Raw genomic sequence first — 22,597 nt, 5'->3', positions numbered from 1 at the left:
GCAGGCTACATGCAGGCCAGGAGCGGATAAATGATTTTCGTTAGGTCGGAGCATGGAGGGGTTTACAGATGACGGCACAAAGCATTGTCAAAAAGTAACTGTCGAAAGATATATAAACTGCACAAACTTTCTGCTATCACCAAATTGTGCACAAATAAAATCGAGCGATAATAATCAGACTGGCAGAATGGTGCGCTGCAAACACGCAAAATTGCATATTTGACAACACTTACTTTCGAAAAAGACTGCATTTATAAGTGAACACAAATATAACTTGCATTGCAAAACAGCCATTTTAGAAAGTTCCATATAGGACGCACTGCGACTTTCAAACCTGACTAACACAAACAAAAAATTAGGCTTTTTTTGCCAAGTTATAGTAAACTGGTTTATTTAATAGTGTAATCGCAAAAATGTAACCCTAACCAAACCATTGCAGTATGCTCACTGATTGTTGGTCCCTTATATTTCTTTAAAATAAACCCTGTACGCATTACAATATTTCAACAGTGCTTCGCGGGCCACAAACAATGATGTCGGGCCTGGGTTTTGGACCACCCTGTCTTAAGTAATCAATTCTTGTTAAAAGTGTCATTATTTTCCTACTTCTTGGTATACCTAATATGCAAACTCAGGCAAGCAAAACAAAATAATGTTTATTTCAAATTTATTTGGTTAAACATGGCAGGAATCAATCAATTTAAGGAATGAATAAAGTTCTTGATTGACACCAGATTCCAGAGGCCATTTCAGTATTGTACTCTTTTGTGTAGTACCTGGTCAACAGCATCTGTAAGAACACAATTTATTGACCAATATATTACAAATGTTTTTTATAATTTTATTAAATTATCTCTCTTCGCACTGATTTGTTATATTTATATTTCCAAGTGTGTATTACATAGTAAACGTTTTGTTTAATATGAATAAAATATTTATAATTTTTTACTTTGTCGTCAAAAGAGTTGTTGAGTTATTACTGATTCTGAATAAATTTCAGGAAATAAATTATATACTGTAAAAGTATAGTGGCTTAATTTAGAGTAAATAAAAAATTCCACACAGAACTAGGTAGCATATTGTACAAGTTTGAATTCAGGACTGTGGAGTCTGCCTCGAAGAGTCGGTTTGTTTTGCTGGAGTCAGGCTCGGGACTCGAGTAAGACCATGTAAAACTACCCGACTCCCAAGTCTGACATGCGCAGTAAACTAATATGATCGCCAACTGAATATTGAAAAGGTGGAATATAGCATGTGGTGGAATATTTTCCAACCATGTATTATGAGTGAATGAATTATATGACACCCCTATAAGTATAGCTGAATATCCATTGTTAAACAGGCTGTTTAGTCAGGGCCAGACTCTGGACTCAATGAAATGCCACATTTAACCGGAGTCGGACTCGGGTTATTTTTAACCGACTCCGCAGCCCTGTTTGAAATAGTAATTTTTTGTCATTTTCAATGTAAGTTTGCGAAAATTATTTTTTACCTTGAGTGCTTCTCATCTCTTTTCTCCCTAATAGCTGATAACAAAAGTTTGGAGCTTAACTGCTGGAGGATGTAGTTGAATGAATATCACAGCCCATGTATAGAAATAGGTGACATCTTGAAACAGCTTAAATATATATATCTTTATTCAGTTTAAACTTAATTGGATAACTGGTAGTAAAAGAATAAAGGTTATTATTACATTTAATTTCAACAGATTACAAAGCTGCATAATCTGGTGCTTTCCTTTTTCAATGAACAATATTACACACTAAGTTTGTGTTCACCGAACCCTATCCAGTACCAAAATGTGTAATGTTAATATTCCTTAACACCAAAAATAAAGAATAATTGAATATATTACAAGAACCCTACTCTAATTTTCTTTTAAGTTTTTTACTGTAATGCTAAAATAAACGAAACTGGGGCAATAAAAATAACTTTAAACAATATTGCAATATTTTGTTTGTTGTACTATATAAGCAAACACAAAAAGTTGTACCAAAAGGCTCACTCGTAATAATAAAAAATGTAAGTTCCTCTCCGGCACCCCGGTTTGGAACCACTGGTCTACTCTACAGCAACGCGTTGTACGCTTCCGCAGTCATTAACTGGACGACGTTGGCGCGCCAACGAGTGTGTTAACCATATTATATAGTACTTATGGTCAACTGATATTGTATGCCCTACAGGCATTTTTAAGTGTGTTTACACGAAACTCGGCAATGAAAGTTTGACACCTAATTCAAACATAACTTTTAACCTGTAAGAAATGTCGAACCTTAATATATATAAGCCGGTTGCTCCAAAATTTTAGCTCACCAACATACAAGTCAAGCCCAGTTGTTTACGTTTTACTATTATGCACTAGAGCGGAACGCTGTCGAAAGTAGAACAATGGGCTACGTCACTGTTTGTCCTCGTGGTTATAATCTCTTTGATCTGAATTATAAATTTGATTTTTTTGTGTGTCTGTTTTTGTAACTTTTACATGCAACTACTAAGGAAATGTAAAACATCATCAAACTCAGACGTAACAATTCTACTTTCGTTTTACTTGCCGGCAAAAATGTCCTCTTTTGGGTGCTAAAAATATGGTAGCCCTATTTAAAGCAGTCTTTTACTTATGACCGTGTACCATTAGCGACATTTTAATTAAGGCGTCACTGCGTGCACCACCCGGCTTCTGAAAAAAAAGCTTCATCACTTCAATTTAGCCTACTTGGTTTAGTAAACCTTATAGGTGCAGTGAGCCGAACATTTATAATTGCATATCATTTTTATGAATAAAATAACTTGGCCTTAATAGGGTAGGTTACGTGACGTAGTAGACACAAAAAAATATAATCAAATATAGCTCGAAATACCGGCATTTATAGTTTAAGTTGCCAAAATTCAACTTTATAAAGTTTAAGAGTGCGGTTCACACGGCGTAACACTCCATAGTAGGCATGGTGTCCTCTGGTTGAATAGATCCCCCTTTAACGGAGAGAAACGTAGGCAACATACTAAAAAAGGATAGAAGTTCGATGGTGTAAATTGAAAGTATCAGTACTCGTCAGATACTAGAACGGTGGCGATCCGATCTGTAGTTTTTCAAGAATTTGAGCAATCATTTGCGATCGATCTCAGCGATTTTACCTTAAAATGTAATTCGGCCAAATAACCTAAAAAATGCTTTTGCATTTAAATTTATCTCTATTTTGCTTGTTTGAGGAAACCAATGACGAGCCGGTTTTAACATAAATCTAAAAAATGGCTGCTTAAATTAAAAATTCGTTCGATTTGAGAATCTCTATGTAGTAAAATAAGGTGTTCTGCCTGATATAAAATGGCTGCCATTTTTGTTCGTATTTGGGCAACATGGTAAATTGGAAAAACAAATGAAGAAAACCGCAGGGCAAATAGCAAAGTATGGTTTTGTTATTTCTATATGATTCGTTCGTACTGTAAATTGGTTGGTAGTTGCTATAGCTCAAACGCAGTTTGTTGCACGTTAGAGCAAGTCAAAATGACGGAAGAAACAAGCGAAGATACTTTGGTCGTGCCTGAAGGCTGGAAAGAACCGGAATTCAAAACTGAGGATAACAAGCATGGTATGCTGGAAGAAAGCTCGTTTGCCACCCTATTTCCAAAATACAGAGAAAAGTACCTTCAGGAATGTTGGCCTCTCGTAAAAAAGTTTCTAAAAGAATACGTAAGTGTTGCTTAAAAGGCATTTGAAAGTGTTTTCCGCCAAATTTTGTTGACATGTTTTCTTCTGTCTCGTCACTGTTAGAGTCTGCCTCATCGCTATTATCAGTATTTAATTGTTCAGTGATTATCCCAGCTTGATTAGGGTCCCTCTTTTTCCAGGATTTTTTCACTCCCGGGAAACGGGGTTGAAAAATAAAAATTCCCGGGAATCTCGGGAATCTTGACGTAATTTTTGTGTCCTAATTACATCATTATGATGTTTAAAATTACTTTATATTAGCTCTAAACATTTAATTAAGCTCATTTATGTTCTGTAGTATTGCTTCTGCAATCTTACAAAACTTTCTCGTATTAAACGCTGGACCATTATTTGCTTTTATTTAGAAAACACCCGCAAGCAGGGCGCATTTTCATTGGTAAAATAAATTTAATTAGGATTTTTCTGCTGGTAAGCGCAAATAAAGCCACTCAGGCAATGACTTTAATAGGTTTGGTAATATTTTTTTCTTTATATTAGTCAAAAACGACAATTTTTTTAAGTTTTGCTTTGTTGCCGAATAACCCGAATTGTAAAAAAAAATTCCCGGGATTCGGGATCGTTATTTCGCGGGAAATCCCGGGAATTTCCCGTCGAAACATTCCCAGAGAGGAACCCTACGAATGATAGTGGATACTGATATTTTTATAATTGTGTAATTTGCCCGTCGTTGTCTCCCTGTCTTAGTAATCATATTTTTGTACTAAAATATCGGCAAGAGTATTGGCCTGCATTTACCAATACCGATATATCGGTAGAAGCTAAATATCGGCCAATATTATCAATGAAATGATATATCGGTCTATCTCTACATCAGATGATATTTAGAATGTTTAGTTAAAACAGGTATATATAAAAGCATAATAATATTTTTGACATTTTATTCAAGATAGTTTTCATACAGAAACTGATGATTCCTATTATATGGCGAAATATATATTTATGTAAAATTAAAAAAAAAATGATTTAAGGCTTTTAAACCTGTCTTTCCTAGTCTAAATATCACATGCCCCTGATTTGGTAAATTACTCACCTAAATTTTGAAAAAAAACAGGTAGATTTGTTGTAGGCCAATATCTTGGAAAAAAGTGTAATAAACTTCAGCCTAGCCTAAGACTATTTACACTTTAACCCAAAAGATAACCTGTCTTAAGCGAATGCATTCAATCAAGTGGTGTATGTCTACTCAAACAGATCCGTAAATAACCACTTACCTTAGCCTGGCCATAATTGTATTGTTTTTAAAAACACTTCCTGTTTTTTAAAAGCTTACTTTCATTTTAGAAAATTGAAGCAGAACTGGATCTTATTGAAGGTTCGATGACTGTTAAGACAACAAGAAAGACCTGGGATCCATTTGCCATTATCAATGCACGGGATTTAATCAAACTTTTGGCAAGAAGTGTACCTTATGAACAAGTGCGTTATTTTTTAAATATTAGTATGTAAAATTGTAAATATATAATATGGGGATTAAACTTTTAAGGGTTGATATCTGACTATCAATTAGCACTCACCTGAATAAAAAACCACTAGCCAAAAATGTTGGCATGCTGTCTGCGAATTTTCATTCAAGTTGTTAACCTGCGTTTTAATTTTGGTGTGTGTACATAGTTCTTGTATGGAAGGTATCCAAATGTTACCTGACTAATGCTTACTGGTAGGACTTTTTGACATTGGTACATGTGTAATGCATTTACTCTTTGTTGTAGCTGCTTAAGCAGGTCTCGTTTGCGATTTGCATAATAATTAAAGATTAAACTAAGTACAGCACCTTGTTTAATCTTTATCATTAATGTGCAACCACAAAAAAGTAACTCACCAGTCGGAAGAGTGGATTTTTTTATTAAATATATTTAAATGCATTTTAACTGCTTGAAGCCAACATTAAAATGGTTATTTTGCTTTTCAGGCTGTCCGAATTTTTGATGACAACACTGCTTGTGACATTATTAAAGTTGGAAGCTTAGTTCGAAATAAAGAGCGCTTCGTTAAACGCAGACAGCGTCTGGTTGGCCCTGATGGTGCTACACTGAAAGCACTTGAGTTGTTAACGGGATGTTATATATTTATCCAAGGAAACACAGTCACAGCATTGGGTACACATAAAGGACTGAAAGATGTGAGTACTTTCAAAGGGAAACTGTATTTCGAAATAAGTAAAAGGTTTGCAAGAGTTTTATACAGTTATATTTTATTTTAGACATATTACTTCAGATAAAACATTGTATGATTGATTATTGTGCTTTATACTCTGCATTAAAAAAATAGGATTTTTGCACTGTTAGCGATTTATATTAATTCAAGTAATTTTTGCACTTTAGTCGCGTGACTTAACATATAAAAGAGTTATTTTTCACTTGTTTTTATCAAGGTGCGCAAAATTGTGACAGACACAATGAAGAACATCCACCCAGTTTACAACATCAAGTCCCTTATGATTAAAAGAGAACTTTCAAAGGATCCAGAGTTAAAAAATGAATCTTGGGATAGGTAAAAATGTTTAAGCAGAGGCTACTTGCCTTCAGTACAGTTTAGTCACTATTTTTAAATACTTAACTTATCTGAAGTCTTTTGGACAAATAAAGTGTTTTTAATAAACAATTACAATTTTTTTTTTATAAAATTGTGTTATTTATCTTATTTTTGCCCATATAAAAAAAATTGCTTTTTATTTTTTAGTGAAGGTATTGTTTACACAGGGATGAGTTTACAAATTTTATAAGTTTAATGTTTTTATTTTTATTACAACCACCTGACATCGAGTTCACTTGCTCTAATAATGACTTGACTTGTTATCTATTAAGAAAACTTAACTTGGCGTTATTTTGCAAATGACATGACTTGGACTTAGGTCAGGTCATTTTTAAGTCAATTGTTTACAACACTGAATAAAACTTTCAATAGGCAATTAGCGGATATTTATTTATAAGGACTTCTTTAAAAATCTGTTTTTTTTTTTTAATTTCTATTCATTGTGTGATAAATGAGGTCTTTCAAAAAGTTTGAACTCAAGCCATAAATCGAAACTAGTACAACGTTAAAGTTAGAATGAAACACAGTTCGTATTTAGGCAAAAATAGGACTAGCAGTTATATTAACGTTTAAATCAGAATAAGCCAGAAACTCATCAGAATAAGAATTACATGGCTATGAGGCATATATATACAGCTTTAAGCTCGGCCGAAACCCCACCCCTAACTTCATCTCTAACTTCCTAATAATTTCAACCCTACCCCAATTTCTACCCCAGCTGTTACCTAACCTCAAATATGGGTAATCATCTGATAAATTTAGGAATTATTGCAACAGGTTTATGTCTTATGCAGACGATTTTATCATATTCTGTTGTGATTATTTCTGTGTATTTGGTTATATTAAGTCATTACTCGTTAGTCTTAATACTATCGTAATGATTTAAGTCTAATTGATTTGTAGGTTTTATTGGGTATTCCAGTTTGTTTGTACAAATCTCAGCTTCAAGTAAGAAACATGATTGACTGTAAATTTTGTGTATTTTTTACAAAGATTTTTGCCAAAATTTCAAAAAAAGAATGCAAAGAAAAAGAAGAAGGTTTTTAAAGAAAAGAAAGAATACACTCCCTTTCCACCACCGCAGCCTGAATCTAAAGTGAGCTTATATTCAAATTAGTTTTATTTTACTTTTATCATTTGCTTTACGAAAACTAGCCTAATGTTTATAGTAAGTTTTGGTGTGTACCACTACTCTTGGTAATTTTAAATGGAATTACCTTGTTGACATAGAGCACCTAGTTACATTCTGAATCATTTAGGGATAAAGAAAAAAACAGCCTTTTAGATTAAATGTAGATAGGACAATCACAAACCTACACTTCACAGTTTGTTTGATTTGCAGATGGATAAGGAAATAGCAAGTGGTGAGTATTTTCTTAAAGAGGAAGACAGGAGGCGCAAAAAAAGAGAAGAGAGAAAAAACAAACAGGTAAACCATCTTTTCATTGCCATAGAATTGAGCGTTGCACTATGAAAATGTATTAACCAGATATAGTAGATATAAGTTCCTAATAGCATATAAAGCTATAAATATAAATTGTATGGGATTTTAAACTGTAGCTCTTGTTAAACAACATGTCACATTTTCACATCTATTTGTTAGCTCTACGAAATGTCTACAATTCCAATTTTAAGTATTTTGTTGAGATATTTTTTTTATTGTTTTGATTAGTTATCTAAAAATGGTCTCTAGGTTGAAAACGAGGGAAAAAGGAAAGAGAAAAGAACAAAGTCTCTTGTTCCACCACAAGAAGCAAAACCCAAGAAACAAACTGTGGACAAACCATCAATTTCTTCAGAAGTTGATGTAAAACAGCTGAAAAGAAAAGTTGTTAAAGCAAAGGTAGGAATCATTTAAAAAAACTTTTGGCTCAACGAAGTTGGTTAACTGGTTTGGACTTGGGACTCAAAACTTGAGTAATATTGCGATCCCGTCCCGAGTCTGATAGGCGCTTGCTCACTAGCAAGTTCGGAGGCTATACGGTCGCACATCGTGAATAGGAAAGTGGAGTATGAGTTCTATGACTGAATTACGTTGTTGTCTATCCACCCTATTTTAGACACGTGGATATTTTAAATTAAAGGCTATGGAGTTACACTCGTGATACAACGGAGTCGTTTTTTTCGGAAGTTTATTTTTGTGGGTTGAGGCGCAATTGTGCTGTTTCAAACTGACTTCGTGGCCTTTAATTGTAGTGTAGTTTTTTTTTTTTTTTTGAGCTAAGTTATCTTGAGCTCATCTCTAGTCGATAGTCGTATAATCAGCCCATTTAAGTGCTGACAGTGCTGATACTTTTTGACGTGGTTAATTAAATAGCACTTCTGTAAGTTATTTTACGTCTTTACGTAAGGTTTATTAAAAACACCAAGGGAATAATGATATTTTCCATATGACCCATTTGTTTTCATGTTGTAATTTAGCTTAGCAAATTTATTCACTTTTAAATCTTTCATCCAATTTTCACGATGTTCTAACTCAGTGGTGCTTAAACTTTTCGAGACACGCCCCCCTTTTACAATTTTTATAAAACTCTCGCCCAACCTTGTTTTAAAATCAAAAAAATATTAAGCAGAACAGCAATTTATTTCCAGGTAATGCATTAATACGAAGGATGTAACTGTTTTTTGGATGTCAAATGTTCAATTCGAGGATTAGTAGCAGGGAAATTACTACGCTTAATGTTTCGTCTTAATTCATACAAAGTTTGTCAATTTCTTGCGCCCCCCTATGAAGCTCACACGCCCCCAGTTTAAGAACCACTGTCTAACTGGTTTAAAGTTGCTATCGCTAACACACGTCATATATTCATTTGTGGTAAAAGGTCAAAATAAACTAATACATAATTCCTAAAAAAAAACAGAAAATGAAAATGGGAGCCAAGGAAATCTCTGGTGTGGCTAAGAAAAAGAAGATAACATGATGTATTGGAGCAGAGAGTTACAAAATGTCTGCAAAATCATCACAACATAGTGCACGTGAGAAGGCCCAGTGATACGGAGTTGGTGTAATGTGTTTTTTGCCACCGCGCTTCTGTTAATAAATCCGCGAAATCTGATTTTGATTTGTGTTCTGCTTTATTGCACTCCTGCTAAGCGAAGAATTTGTAAACCAAGAAACCATAACTTTCTTATTATGAAAAGTACAGGTTAATATGGAGAACCGAAAATGAAAATATATTAAATACCGAAAAAAACGTTGAACAATTCAAATTGGTAAACTAGTCCGATTCTGAGCAATATTTTAATTCGAAAAAAAAAAAACCTGGATAACAAATTAATTTACGTGCAAAGTAAAGAATGTAATGAAATTGTACAAAAACATTTCGTGAAAGCACTGAAGCCATAAAGCAAGTAATTTGCTTTAATGGCTAATGCCGAAATTTGTTAATTTTCAGTCTTTTGAACAACAGTGAGAGCTAAGCTAAATCATCAAAACACTGACGTCACCTAAAAACTTCAAAACCCACTGTAAATTGGATGCGTGGCAGTTTATCCATGGGTATTTACAATCACGATTTTTCCAAAAATCTAATAAATTTGCAAAAAGCATTACGACGACACATCTCATATTTAATAAAATTTGAGCTTCTCAATTATGTGGTCTTATAAATGTTTTGGTTAACTTAAGCTTGCAGTAGTAGCTACATTGATGAGAATTAGGTCGCCAAAGCATCGCTATCAAACTTTCGCTTAGTATTTGCTTCCACACGATAATATCACGTAAAAACATCTTGGCTTCAAGTTAGTCCGTAGGTTTTAATTTATGTTGCCAACACAAAACCACGGAGAAGCTTTTAATAATTATTTCACTCACTGAGCGTTAAAATTGTGAATCCTTGCTTAAAAACATACTTTAAGAAAATTTATTATAGTGACAATGATCTAACCGCAGCCATACTTACCAGACAGAAAACTTAAAACAAGCAAACTAAACTTCTTGTAGCATTGGGAAGTAATTTTCCCTAACTTTACCCCATTGCGTTACGTAATATGTCGTTATAATCCATGTGGCTGGCGTCCACTGACACATGACCATCACCAAAAGAGGCTCATCATTTTGCAATACATTTTGCTCTATTCAGGGCTGTCGAGTCGGATTCGGGACATAATTGAGTAAGACTACCCTTCGTACAATTAACAGAGTAGTGAGTATACCGACTTCGACGTACGCATGCGCTTTACCGAATTTCGAAACTAACAAGGCAGCAAACTATAAATTGGAAATGTGTAGGCATAATAGCAAATTGTTGAGTATAAGAGCCGCTATTCTTATTTTGTTAAATAAAGCTACACCTCACATATGGAAAGAAAATAATTTTTATCCTTACTTGCACAATGCACATACACCTTTGCTCATCTAGAATTATTTAGTATTTTATTCACACTGCAGGACTTCGTAAATAAATTCAATCACGCTGTCATTTTTTTTAATTTATTGACTTGTTTTTGCATCTAAATAGGAATGGATCCCGTAATTTTGTAAAACGTGAAGCTAAAAAATAAGTCTTGGTGCCAATATACAACGGAAATCAAGTTTAAATTTATTCAAAGACAACCGAAGCCTTTATGTCCGTAAGATGATGGAAAACTAGCATAAGACGCGAGACTTGGTTAAAATGCTGACAAAATTGTCAAAATGGGCGATTTGTCATCAAAGACAAATGTGAAATCTAAACGAGTTTTTTTTTGCGATTTGCGAAAATGTTCTCAGAAAAAGTCGTTCAAATAAGACGAAATTAAGTACACGAGTATTTACACTTCATACCCTTAATAACTTAAATACAACCTAAACGTAAAAGCCGCGGTTTGTCCACTACTGTACTATATGCTCTCAACACCTGATATAAATAAACACGTTTTTAATCCTGATATGAAACGAGTTTAGTATATTTAAATTTGGCATTCGTCCTCTTGCGTTCCCGAATTAGTACATTTATCGGTTCCTATAAGCGCAATTCAAGACAGGATAAAAAATCATGAACCTCATATTCCCACCGTCTGAGAAAAAAGTAATGATAACACCGCCCACCTTGCGCTAATATCTGTAAAATAATAAAATATTCGTTTGGTTTATTGCCTTGTTTTACTTATTTATAAAACTCTTTTTTATCTAATATAATTTAAACACATTTCAGAACTAACTTAGCGATCAGTTAATTTCGGCCTAGCATATTGTCAAAAATATAGCCTATACCCCTTTGGTAAATATATTAGAAAAATAGTTAACATAATATTGCTCGATAAGTATCCCTGTTAAAAATTCAACAATCTTCGTAAACGCGTTTTAAGAGCCTGGAAAGTTTTGGCGGAACTCAATAAATCTAAGTTGTTGCAACCAGGGCTACGGAGTCGGAGTCGGCTTCGGAACTCGAGGAGCCGGTTTGTTTTTGCTGGAGTCGGACTCGAGACTCGAGTAGGCCTAAGACCACGTAAAACTACCCGAGTCCCGAGTCCGACTTGCGCATGCGCAATACCGAATTTAAAAACTGATATGGCCGCCAAATGGAAATTAGGTGGAATATTATAAGGTGGAATATTATATGGCGGAATACTTTCCAACAATGTACAGTGAGTGAATGAATTATACGACACCCCTATAAGTGAATTTAAAATATCCACGTTATTTTAGGTACGCAAATTGGTAAAATACAGGTCCGGGCCGGACTCGAGACTCGACAAAATTGCACATTTGACCGGAGTCGGACTCGGGTTTATTTTTTTGGCCGGAGTCGGACTCGGGTTATATTTAGGCCTAACCGACTCCTTTCATTGCGTCGGTTATATAAGTTGTATGGCCAGTATACCTGCAGTGAAAATATTTGTTTATTGGTCCTATGTTTGTAATATGAATAGAACGTGTTCGACAAATCATAAACCATTTAACTTTAGGCTATTACAGAATTTTAGTATTTTGGTTAACACCTGACATTATAGTCTGCAGTAAGTATTATATATTTATAAACGTTATATAAAAACAAACATTACCTCCATTACCATATCCATTCAAATTGCTTAATTGTTTTTCTAAAGCTTGCCATGATATACTACACCAGCGTTGCGGACCCAATTAAACTAACTTTATATTGCATATCCTTAAAATAGCAGTAAAAATTATTAAAGCGGCAAAAATACATCTTTGAAAAAGCTTTTCGCGGATCACAAATAAAAAATGTACCCAGATCATCAACTTCAGGACATAAAACTGAAAAACAAGTATTGGGTATTGGTGCGTTGCTATAGTGCAGTGGTTCTCACACTTTTTGGAAAAAAATTACACAACGGTCCTCCAGCATTATTTTTAATTGCTCACGGTCCCTTAAAAATAGACACAAATAAACACAAAATAAAACGGTGTTTTTAATGGTATCAATGGGACGGGTACACTTGCTTCTTTGGTATCAGCTCGGCTATGTTAACCTTTAACAAATCACTTTATTTGAGTGAATCAATTACGAACAGTTTTAAAACCGTGACCGTACAGCCCACAGTCTGTCAGCGCAGCAAACTGTAAAAACGTAATTCTCATCAGCACAATGCAACACTATGACGTCACAATGCACAATTCAACTCTAGGCGTGCAATTAAGTGAATGAAAAACTCCTCAGCTTTGTTTGGAAAAGTAAGTTTAGAAATGCACAAAAAATTTTCTTCTTGAAGAGCGTTGTGTTGTTTTTTTGATAGGTGCTTCACGGTCCCAGAAAATTGTCTCGCGGACCCCAAAAGGACCGTCTGTTACGATTTTCAACAGGGGAGACATGACCACCGTGCTGTCTGAACTCCACTTAAACAAACTGCCGTTGCATTTCAAGGAGCATACTGTCAGGTCGCTCATAAATTTATTGTACATTCATATAATTCAACATTGCTCGTTTTCAATAAAATAGCTCACAGCGCAGTAAAACGCGTATCGTCAGCAGACGAACGTCCTCTCTCTTGACTTAAATTTGGCCGTAACACCCTACAATAAGGTATCTACTCAACAAATTTTAAAGTTATTACATTTTTAAATTATTTCAGGCTGATAATGCCACAAAACAATCGAACCCACCCTTCAACCTTTCTCAAACGAGCAAGGAGTGAGTTAAAAAAACAACACAGGATTGGTAATTCAACGTGCGAACAAAGGTACCGTAGTAATGTAACAGTTGTTATGGATAAAATTGATTATTACAATGAACTTAACAAAATGTTGGCAGACAAGGACATAAGCTACATTGTCATGTTACGGTTAAATTAGTGTTACATCGTACTAAAGAGGTTAGAATATCTTTGATCGTATTTGTCAGTAATTACCGATTTCTATAAGACCATGGTGCTGTAATCGTTGTCAACTAACTTTTTGTGGTCTGCCTTTTCTTTTTGCCTGACTGTCGACTGTCGTGGTGTAAGTTGTGTTCCTGTTTTTTTGTAAAAGGAAATATTTGTTGCACTGAAGATTTTTTTGGTGATTTGCGTTGTGTATAATATGGGTTTGCAGACCTGGTAATATGTCAATGTGCGGAATGAAGGCCTTCTCTCTATGATTAAAATGAATAAAGAGTTATTCGAAACGTTCAAAATAATACCTACTTCTGTATGGGCTTTGATATTCTTATTACGTCTTACTACAACCTCCAACCATTATGCTCCAAAATGCTTTCTGTTGTCGGCGCTGGTCTAGAATCCTACCACAATGCAATTATTTTACATTTATCATTTCCTGAAAATGATTGATAACACTTCGGTATTTTTAAAAAGCAAGTAGGTCATAAAAAAATCTGTGGTGGGTCACCTTGTGACCCGCGGGTCTGGGGTTCGCCAATCGCCTGGCCTAAACCTTTGGTAAGTTACCTGCGCGAACTTTTATGTGTGTGACGTTTATAATGATGCATTGTTTCTTAAATTATACTTACAAGTGTTATTTAGGCGTTGGGAATGTAACTGAGGTTGATTGCTCCAGATTTTCCTGGTTACCAAATAGCTGGAGAGCATGATATTTGAAATTATTTAAACAAGTTTAATATATTTGTAACATTCCCTTTTGCGTAGAAACCGTCTCCTTCGTGTAATGTGCCAACATCTTTGCCTTTTCTTCATTTCGGCAACACGCTTCGAATTCAAACTGCGTGTGATTGTTTTGTGACAAGTATCTATAGCCTCATATACCGTTCTGCGAATAGACCGCGTACAGCGGCATACTCAAGGTGTAGAAAAATAGCTTAACAGGTACATGCAACGGCTGAAAAACAAGATAACGTGAACACCTACGAATGGAACCTTCTTAAATACTCTGATGCTATATCGCCATCTTTTCTACGAGGTAAAATACATTAACCTGAAATCCCTCTTAGGCCCACTGTTTTATTCATTAGATCCCTCACCTAAGATCTAGCTAAACATATTTCTTTAATTTTATCTCATCTTTTAGGGCAAGCAGAATACTACGTTAGGCACTCAAGTGATTTTGTTGAAAAAAATTATTAGTCTTCAATTACAAGAAGATGAAACCATGGTTTCGTTTGACGTAGTATCCTTCTTTACACCAAGACGCCACACTGGAAGACAGGACTTTAATATCAATGATATATTAGAAGGGTTAACAATATGTCAAGATTCAACATAACTTAAGTTTAGAGATGAACATTACAAGCAGGTATATTGGTACAGCAATGTTTTTTTTCAGTAACTGTGCCAACTTTGTTATGGAGGACATCAAGCAATGAATTGATTCCATACCCCCTGCAAATTTGGCGAAGATACGTTTATGACACATTCGTTATATTAAAAACCAATCTGATAGCAGTTGATCTCTAGAGACCATTTAAACAGTTTGGAACCAACTATAAAATTACTGGTTAAAAAATAAACTAACCAAACAGCTCAACCAGAAGCAAAAGGTCTGGCTATTGTTCCTTATTTTCCAGGTCTGGGCGAAAAAAACTAAACTTATTTTGAAAAGCCACAATATATTTTTTCCACAGCATTCAAACATTTAGGAAAATTTTAAACCTTAACCTAAAGACCTAGTTAAACCAGAAAAACGCCAAGGGGCTGTTTGTGAAATTCCTTGTGGACTGTGGAGGTTGGTCAGCCTACATAGGAGAAACTAAACGTTTCTCTGATACCAGGAAACTTGAACATATGCATGATGTCATTCCAGGAAACTCGAACATATGCATGATAACTTTGAAATTCTAGACCAGAAACCACACTATTACAAAAGACAGTTTATTGAATCATCCCGGATTACATAACACCATGAACAAGGAAGGATCCATTGTTTCCGGCTATCTACTCGTCATTGTAGCTAACGTCATGGCTGATAAACGTTTGTCCAACGGTGCAGTTCTGCACCGGATGACTCCGTCGTGTTAAACTTGGACTGTTACGTTTTCACCCGACTGAAACCACATTGCCCCTGAGGTTTGGAGCAGAATATTTAAGTGTTTGACGTTGAAAGTGAGAAGTTGCTTCACATGCTGAAAGACCATGCGATGCCGACACGATCACTCGCAAATTTCAACCGACTCTCACTGACTGGTTACTGCTTTGGACAACGGACAAATTAAAGTTTTTGAAGTGAAGAATGCGACTTTTATCCACACTTTGACTGACCACTCATTGTGGGTTCTTGACATTGCATTCTGCCCCGATAACATCCACTTTGCGTCGTACTCTTCGACAAATGTGTGATGATTTGGCACAGTAACACAGGACAATGTGTCTACACGTTCTATGAACATCGTAACCAAGTATGGTTGTGTTGGTACAACAGAAACTATTTAAAAATTGCATCAGTGTCCGATGATAAAGCTGTGAATATTTATGGTTGTCCCATTTGAAAACATAAGGGATAAAACATTGTTTATTTTAAAGTTCAGCAACTTTTGTGCTTTCCTATGTTTTGATAAAATATATTTGTGGATAACGTTTTTTATTAAAATCATTGTTTGTTATATGTGTGAAGTGAATTGGATTTAGTTGAAACTGTTCTTAATTAAAAATAATCAATAACTAATTGTTACCATCTTGCTTTTTATTTGTATGAAGCATTTATAAATTTAAAATGGCATCTAAAATGCTGAACAGAATGCTTCTTAATCAAGACACATTGTACTTATTGTCGTTCAAAGATTTTCAAAAACTCTTTCCATCTAAATTGCGGTAATTCTACATAATTAACTATATGACATGCTCACTAAATGTAAACTAATTTGTGCTGTTTAATACCATTTTTTTTAATTATCTAGAGTTAAACATTAAGAAGATTTTAAATACAAATAGATGTTAAAACAAGATTTTGTTTTTTCTACAGATCTCTTGAAGAAGTAAGGTTTTTATTCAAGGCAATCAAGGAGAAACAAAAAGACAAATGCAAAAAGGTTAAAAGAAGTACGAAAGAATACATCGAAGAAATGGTAAGCAATAAGCTAAAATCGCAACTTTGACTTAATCGTCAACTCTCTAGTTTAGACCGAGAACCACCAAATATAAATGGTCCTTTAGCTCGTTTGCAAATTGTGATACTTGTTAATCAGGCCTGCACAATATACGGCCCACCGGCAACCATTTAGTTATAGGCCCACATGAGACCGACAATGTAATAACATTTGTTTCCTACACTAGCGAACTTAAAAATTCACACTTGCTTGTGTATTGCAAGATCACACATTATTGCTTTGACATTTTGTGAAAACAACTAAGTGCATAGTCACGCATGTGAAGTGACTGTAGGGCAGTGTAGGCATATATTAATTTAGTGATAGACCTATTTAGGGTTTGGCAAACTTTTCAGCTAGCAAGTCGCATTTCAAAATAGTAGTTTAATAAATAGTCAAGTAGTTTGGATTAACATATTGAGAAGAGAATTTTTGCCATGCCAGAGTATGTGGAATAATCTGTTATAGGGCTACAGACAGTGAGTTAGTAAACACATGGTCACACACAGGGGTGTAGCCAGGCCATGACCCTTAAACAATGTTTTTGCTAACATTTGCTTGCTGTAAATACTATTTTTTTAACGTACTACTAATTTTTGATATGTTTTTTGTTTTGGTTTGAATCTTTTCATTTCAAAAATGCTATGCATAGCAACGTGTGCCTCATAGACTTTACAAAGTATACTTTCTGTTAAATTAAACTATTTATGCCCACAACAGGCAAATATATTTTATGTTTCCAATGCGTCGCATCTCATTTTAAATTAAAAGTTTTGCCAATTTGAACAGAATAAAGGAATCTGTATTGTGCTTAGTGCGATTATAGTGAATTTCAGCTGCATAGTTACGCTCTTGTTTATTTTGGAAAGTTGTGGGAAAATAAATCAATTAGAAATTAAAAGTTTTCTCAAAAACATTATATGCATATTACAATGGTTATATGAACTTTAATATGCTGCTAAAGCTTTTTTGGCATGTTTTGCCATTTTAAATTGTGCAGCCTGCTTTAATAACCATGACCAGATACAAAATTTTGTATTGACATAATTTTTGTTATAAAACTTAAAAACATTACCAATGTAAGCTGTTTAATATCATGTTAAAAAGCTTTTAGGGATGTTCTGGGTTTGAACTCTCTGTTGGTCGGACTAAAATTTAATTACTGCAGTATTGTTTCACTTTTTCGGCCTTGCTACCATTCAATAAGTAGTATGTTTTATTTTCAATAGTGGAAAATAAATCTGGATTATTCATGATATTTATTTAAAGCAAATGTTTAGTTTTACTACCTTAACCACAAATAACTTACAATTTTTAATAATCAGAAACAAAATACATCAAAAGAGGCTGATCCTGAATTTGTTCTGAAATGATGGAACTACCTTGGAGAAGGTAAAAGTTTTAAATCATAATTCTGGGTAAAGATTTACTATGTGCTTAGGATCGTTATAAAAACAAGTGTCAAAAATATTCCTTGCTTGTTTTTTGACAGGAAAACAATGTTATTGACAAGATGATACAAGATGCTAAATATGCAGCAGACAGGTATTGTAAAAAAAAATTATAGTTTAAGCTTAAGGTTTCTGTGCACGTGGCTGGTAGAAATTTCTGGCTAAAAAGCACTTAAAAATTCCATACATTCTGTATGTATTTTTAGTGAAAGGTCTGTAATCTAGTGCCTGGTCAACATAATTCTAAAAAGCACATGTCAAATGTGTTTGGTAAAAAAATAACAGATCATTAGCCACATTGTTTGTAGTTATTTGGAATACTGTGAAGCACAGTTTGACGCGATTTCACTACCAAGCATTGAACTTCATCACAAGGCTTCTGCTGACCAAAAGGTTTGCTTGGGTACTACCTTAATTTTCTCAAACCTTTTTTCCTGTGCGGTCTTTGCAATAGTTTGTTAGACTGTGATGTGACGCACCAAATATAGGAATTTCGCTAATTTTCAAAAAATTAAAATTAAATTACAAAGATATTTTATATATTTGTTTGTTTCTAAAAATCATAACAAATTGCTGCAGTTTTATCAGCAAAAACAAGTTCTATTACACATGTCGAAGAATACATCTGTAACCATTTTATAAACGCTTATACAATTAATTATAGATATGAAATTTGTATGACGCCCTTGAAAAATTGAAACGAATCAAAGTTTGACGCACCCTCTGCTGTAATTAATCATGTTGTTTATGTGTAGGATATTTTCGTTCTATTTGTATTATACTAATGATTTGCTTGATGCACAGTTGAGGGTAGACAAAAAATTGTGTTTATGGCAAGTCAAAACATCTGAAAGTTTTTTTTTTTTTGGTAACTTGTGAGGAAAAAATGGTACACTTGAAAAGTAGTTATCGCAAATCCTTTGATTAAAAATGTTAATTTAAATAAGTATAAAGATTTATCAGGTAACATAGCTACTGAATAAATTGCTTTTATTGCATCGTTTTAAATAGTAAAAAATATTTTACCGAACAAAAATAAGTTTTTTTTGTTTTCTATTAAGAGATACTTTTCATAAATTGTTTTCTTGTCAGGAATTTCGCTCCCATCTTGAAATGCTTCGCTAATGCAAAGTTCCATTTGAAGAACAGATGTCCATCTTTATTCACAGCACGGAGTGGCAAAACGTGGTTGGAAAATACTCCACCTTTACAAAGTGCGGCCTTAATTATTATCAGTTTTGAACTTGGTAGGCCTACTGCGCATACGGACGTCGGACTCTGTAGTCCTACTGGAGTCCGACACAGAAATGTCAAGTACAAAGCTAACCCAAAATGTTGATAAAATTTCAAACTGAGCGACAATTTCATAAATGTTACCATATGTTTTGATAGTTATTTTTTATCGTTTCCTTCGTTAAATAATAATAATCAAGTCAAATAATATCAATATAAAACTTCCTGTCCGCGCTGGCCTTGCAGTTATCCGTGCCTTTTATTATGAAAAACGTTTTGTGACCCCACTTTAAAGCGTAGGAAAAGTTGTTGTGCTGATTCAAGAGGTTACTAGTGGAAAGCTGCAACAACGGACACTGCTATAGTAAAATATGAATGTAATCGCCCAGGGTATTGCTTGCTTGTGTCCCTATCGATCTCACAATCACTTTAAAGACAATGTTTTAAATTGCTTGATTTTATTCATTTGGTTCAAAAGTAGTATACAGCTCATCGCATATTTTCTCAAAGAGCTATAATGCGATAGTTAGTAGCGGGAACTAAATCGACAAATTTTATTTTGTTTTAATGTTTCACTTGTTAATTATCATCCAGTCAAATAAAGAAAATAAAAAGATTTCTACATTATTTTCGAAACGGAGCGTTTTCTGTGACTTACGATAAATAATATAAACACACCCCTGCATATTGTGGAAACAAACAATAGTTGTTAAAATGCACTATCCTCAAGCATGCTTTCACAACTAGATAATTCTAGTTTTTCAATTTAATGAATTAAAGCAAAACGCGGCTAATTCTAATCTAATTTGTGAATTGCCTGTGTGCTCTAGTTCTAATCTAATTCGGATTTTACCAAAAATGTTATTTTGTCCAACGGCATCTTCTAATCTATAAGTCGAAACAAAGAATTTGAATTTAAATCGAATTATTTTTTACGGTCTATAAGGCAGTGGTCGGTAACCGCCGGTCCGTAGCAGGGTTACCAGATTAAAACTTTGATTTAAACCAGGGCTGCGGAGTCGGTTAAAAAAAAACGAGTCCGACTCCGGCCAAATGTAAGATTTTGTCGAGTCCCGAGTCCAGCTCTGACTCTACAGTAGGCCTACCATATGTCCTCTTTTAGGAGGATTTGTCCTCTTTTCTCAAGAAAACTGAATGATCCTCCGAGGACGCTCAAAAATGTCCAAATGTCCGCTTTATTCGCATTTTGAGTTAGTTGCTCATACTATTTTTTGCGCTAGCTCCAAGTTAATATTTAATTTTTGCAACGATTCCAATGGTTTCGCTGTGTTGTACACCACTCCTACAGCGCTGTACAAACTCTGTTTTTGCCAACTTTAACATTAAAACGGCAAACAATTTTCGCGCTCTGCGCGAATCTTTTCTACTTAGTTGTTAACTTTTTTTAGCACAAAGTCTCTTTCAGTGCCATTGCATGTTTTTATATCATTGAAGGTATAACGGCCCTATTTAAAATTTTGCTAACTTATAGATAAACGATAAAATTCATCCACCGTTCGAACTATTTTTTATCCATGTTTTATTTAATTGGATAACAGGCTAGCAACAGGGGACTCAAACTTTTTCGAGCGAATCGATAATGTTTTTGCAATATTGCTACTGTTGTTGTGTGTTATCACATCTTTTGAAACACGATAACGCAAAGTTTAATTTTTGCGCTTACATTTTTATTTGCGCTGACATCGCAGCCTTACAACTGTGGAGTGAATGCCCTCACGACACGTTTGTCAAATCTCGTGCACGAGCAATTTATTGTGTGTCCAATGCTAAAATCCTCCTGAATTTACAGTTTAGCGCCAATTAAACCCAATTTTTTTCGCGCTTTGTGCGACCGACGACAAACTTCAGTATTTTCAAGTTGTCTCAGTGATATTTAATTAAAAATGTCGAAGAACTTTTCATAGAGAGGGGGGCAAGGCATGGGAAAATTACCAAGGGGACACGGCTGAAAAAGATTAAGAATCAATTGTCTATGGCATCAGGTGGTTCTCAGCAGACGCTTTCTTTAAATTTAGACAACAATAAAGCAAAATATAAGCTATACATTATAATGCTGAAAAGGAAAACTCTGTTTACTGATGAGCTACGCCAGAAGTATCCGTGTTTCAGAAAAGGACGTGTTAATTTCGAAGCTGAATGCAATACTTGGATATGGCACGTTTTTCTTAAACGTCACAATTCTACTTTCGTTTTACTTGCAGGCAAGAAAATGTCCTCTTTTAAGGTGCTGAAAATATGGTAGCCCTATTCTACAGTCTGTATTTTACCAATTTACGCAACTAAATTAAGGTGGATTTTCTGCAATCCACTTATGTTGGTGTCATAATTGATCCACCCGCATTACATGGTTAAAAAATATTTCACCATTTGCTATTACACTTTTACAACTTATATTTTGCCGCCTTAACAGTTTTAAAATTTGATACTGCGCACGTCGGTCTCGGGACTCGGGTAGTTTTACGTGGTCTTACCCGAGTCCGACTCCGCAGCCCTGATTTAAACCCAAACCTTTCGTAAAAGCAACTTTTCAATCCCTATAACTTTCGTTTAGATATACTCTATGGTTGATGGTATGATAAAAAATCACAATTAGTATCAAGCTCTCGCGAGATTCAAAACAAACCAGTCTGCTGTGGTCGATTTAGGCCTACAAAGCACGTTCACAACATCCAAAAATGCACTTTTATTGTAAAATCTAACTCCGTGTATGTACAAATCATCGAAAAAGGGCCATATATGTAATGTTTTTTTGATGTTCAAGCTTGCTCAGCCTAAAGTGCAACATAATCAAATTATGCCCACAGTGTTTATAAACAATGTCTCGTGATAAAATGATAACTAATTTTATTCTTTTAACTTTTTGAGTTAAATGTGGTGGTATGTTGAAGGGTAGATTTAAGTTCATGTTAAGACTTCTGAATCCCATTTTACGAGGCAAATAAAACCTGCAGATGCAAAAACGTCTAAACTGACCCACTGGTCCCACATCTCCTCTAAAGTTGTAATAAATTTTCTTTACTGAACATTTGTTTTTTTTAAGGCCGGTCCGCAGTGCAAAAAAGGTTGCCGACCCCTGCTATAAAGCATGCGGTGCTAAAAGTCATACAAATTAGGACACTTATTACATTCTCTTTGGAATAATTTGCGATTTAAATTAAATTGTTTGTTAATGAATGTATTTCAAGTTGAAAAACTGTTTTTTTAATAAAAATATT

General features: G+C 34.5%; 2 protein-coding genes and 1 long non-coding RNA gene across 3 annotated transcripts; all 3 read left to right on the top strand.

Annotated features, from left to right (window-relative positions):
- Positions 1-3,390: 3,390 nt before the first annotated feature.
- Positions 3,391-9,315, top strand: LOC146140769 (KRR1 small subunit processome component homolog). The gene is made up of 8 exons (XM_083391722.1): positions 3,391-3,688; positions 5,009-5,143; positions 5,637-5,846; positions 6,099-6,217; positions 7,253-7,355; positions 7,602-7,688; positions 7,953-8,102; positions 9,121-9,315. The coding sequence occupies exons 1-8, from the start codon at positions 3,425-3,427 to the stop codon at positions 9,178-9,180; spliced, it is 1,128 nt and encodes a 375-aa protein (XP_083247848.1). The 5' UTR covers positions 3,391-3,424; the 3' UTR covers positions 9,181-9,315.
- Positions 9,316-16,292: 6,977 nt separating this feature from the next.
- Positions 16,293-18,352, top strand: LOC146140768 (uncharacterized). Its single transcript, XR_014501375.1, has 4 exons — positions 16,293-16,402; positions 16,554-16,656; positions 18,003-18,069; positions 18,170-18,352. It is a non-coding gene; the product is annotated as an uncharacterized LOC146140768 (long non-coding RNA).
- LOC146140767 (uncharacterized) lies at positions 18,168-19,624 on the top strand. Its single transcript, XM_083392968.1, has 3 exons — positions 18,168-18,222; positions 18,437-18,521; positions 19,221-19,624. The coding sequence occupies exons 1-3, from the start codon at positions 18,201-18,203 to the stop codon at positions 19,465-19,467; spliced, it is 354 nt and encodes a 117-aa protein (XP_083249094.1). The 5' UTR covers positions 18,168-18,200; the 3' UTR covers positions 19,468-19,624.
- Positions 19,625-22,597: the final 2,973 nt, after the last annotated feature.

The sequence above is a fragment of the Ascidiella aspersa genome, chromosome 6 (assembly GCF_963924565.1).
Source record: "Ascidiella aspersa chromosome 6, kaAscAspe10.2, whole genome shotgun sequence".
Lineage (NCBI taxonomy): Eukaryota > Metazoa > Chordata > Ascidiacea > Phlebobranchia > Ascidiidae > Ascidiella > Ascidiella aspersa.
The sequence above is the reverse complement of the archived record's forward strand: the minus strand, read 5'-3'. Positions and strand labels throughout refer to the sequence as shown.

Excerpts from the sequence above, each read along its gene's own strand:
- LOC146140769 (XM_083391722.1), top strand. The coding sequence starts at position 3,425 with ATGATTCGTTCGTACTGTAAATTGGTTGGTAGTTGCTATAGCTCAAAC. Across the intron at positions 3,689-5,008 it reads AAAAGTTTCTAAAAGAATAC|AAAATTGAAGCAGAACTGGA; the intron begins GTAAGTGTTGCT and ends CTTTCATTTTAG. Across the intron at positions 7,689-7,952 it reads AAGAGAGAAAAAACAAACAG|GTTGAAAACGAGGGAAAAAG; the intron begins GTAAACCATCTT and ends AATGGTCTCTAG.
- LOC146140767 (XM_083392968.1), top strand. The coding sequence starts at position 18,201 with ATGCTAAATATGCAGCAGACAG. Across the intron at positions 18,223-18,436 it reads GCTAAATATGCAGCAGACAG|TTATTTGGAATACTGTGAAG; the intron begins GTATTGTAAAAA and ends CATTGTTTGTAG. Across the intron at positions 18,522-19,220 it reads AGGCTTCTGCTGACCAAAAG|GAATTTCGCTCCCATCTTGA; the intron begins GTTTGCTTGGGT and ends TTTTCTTGTCAG.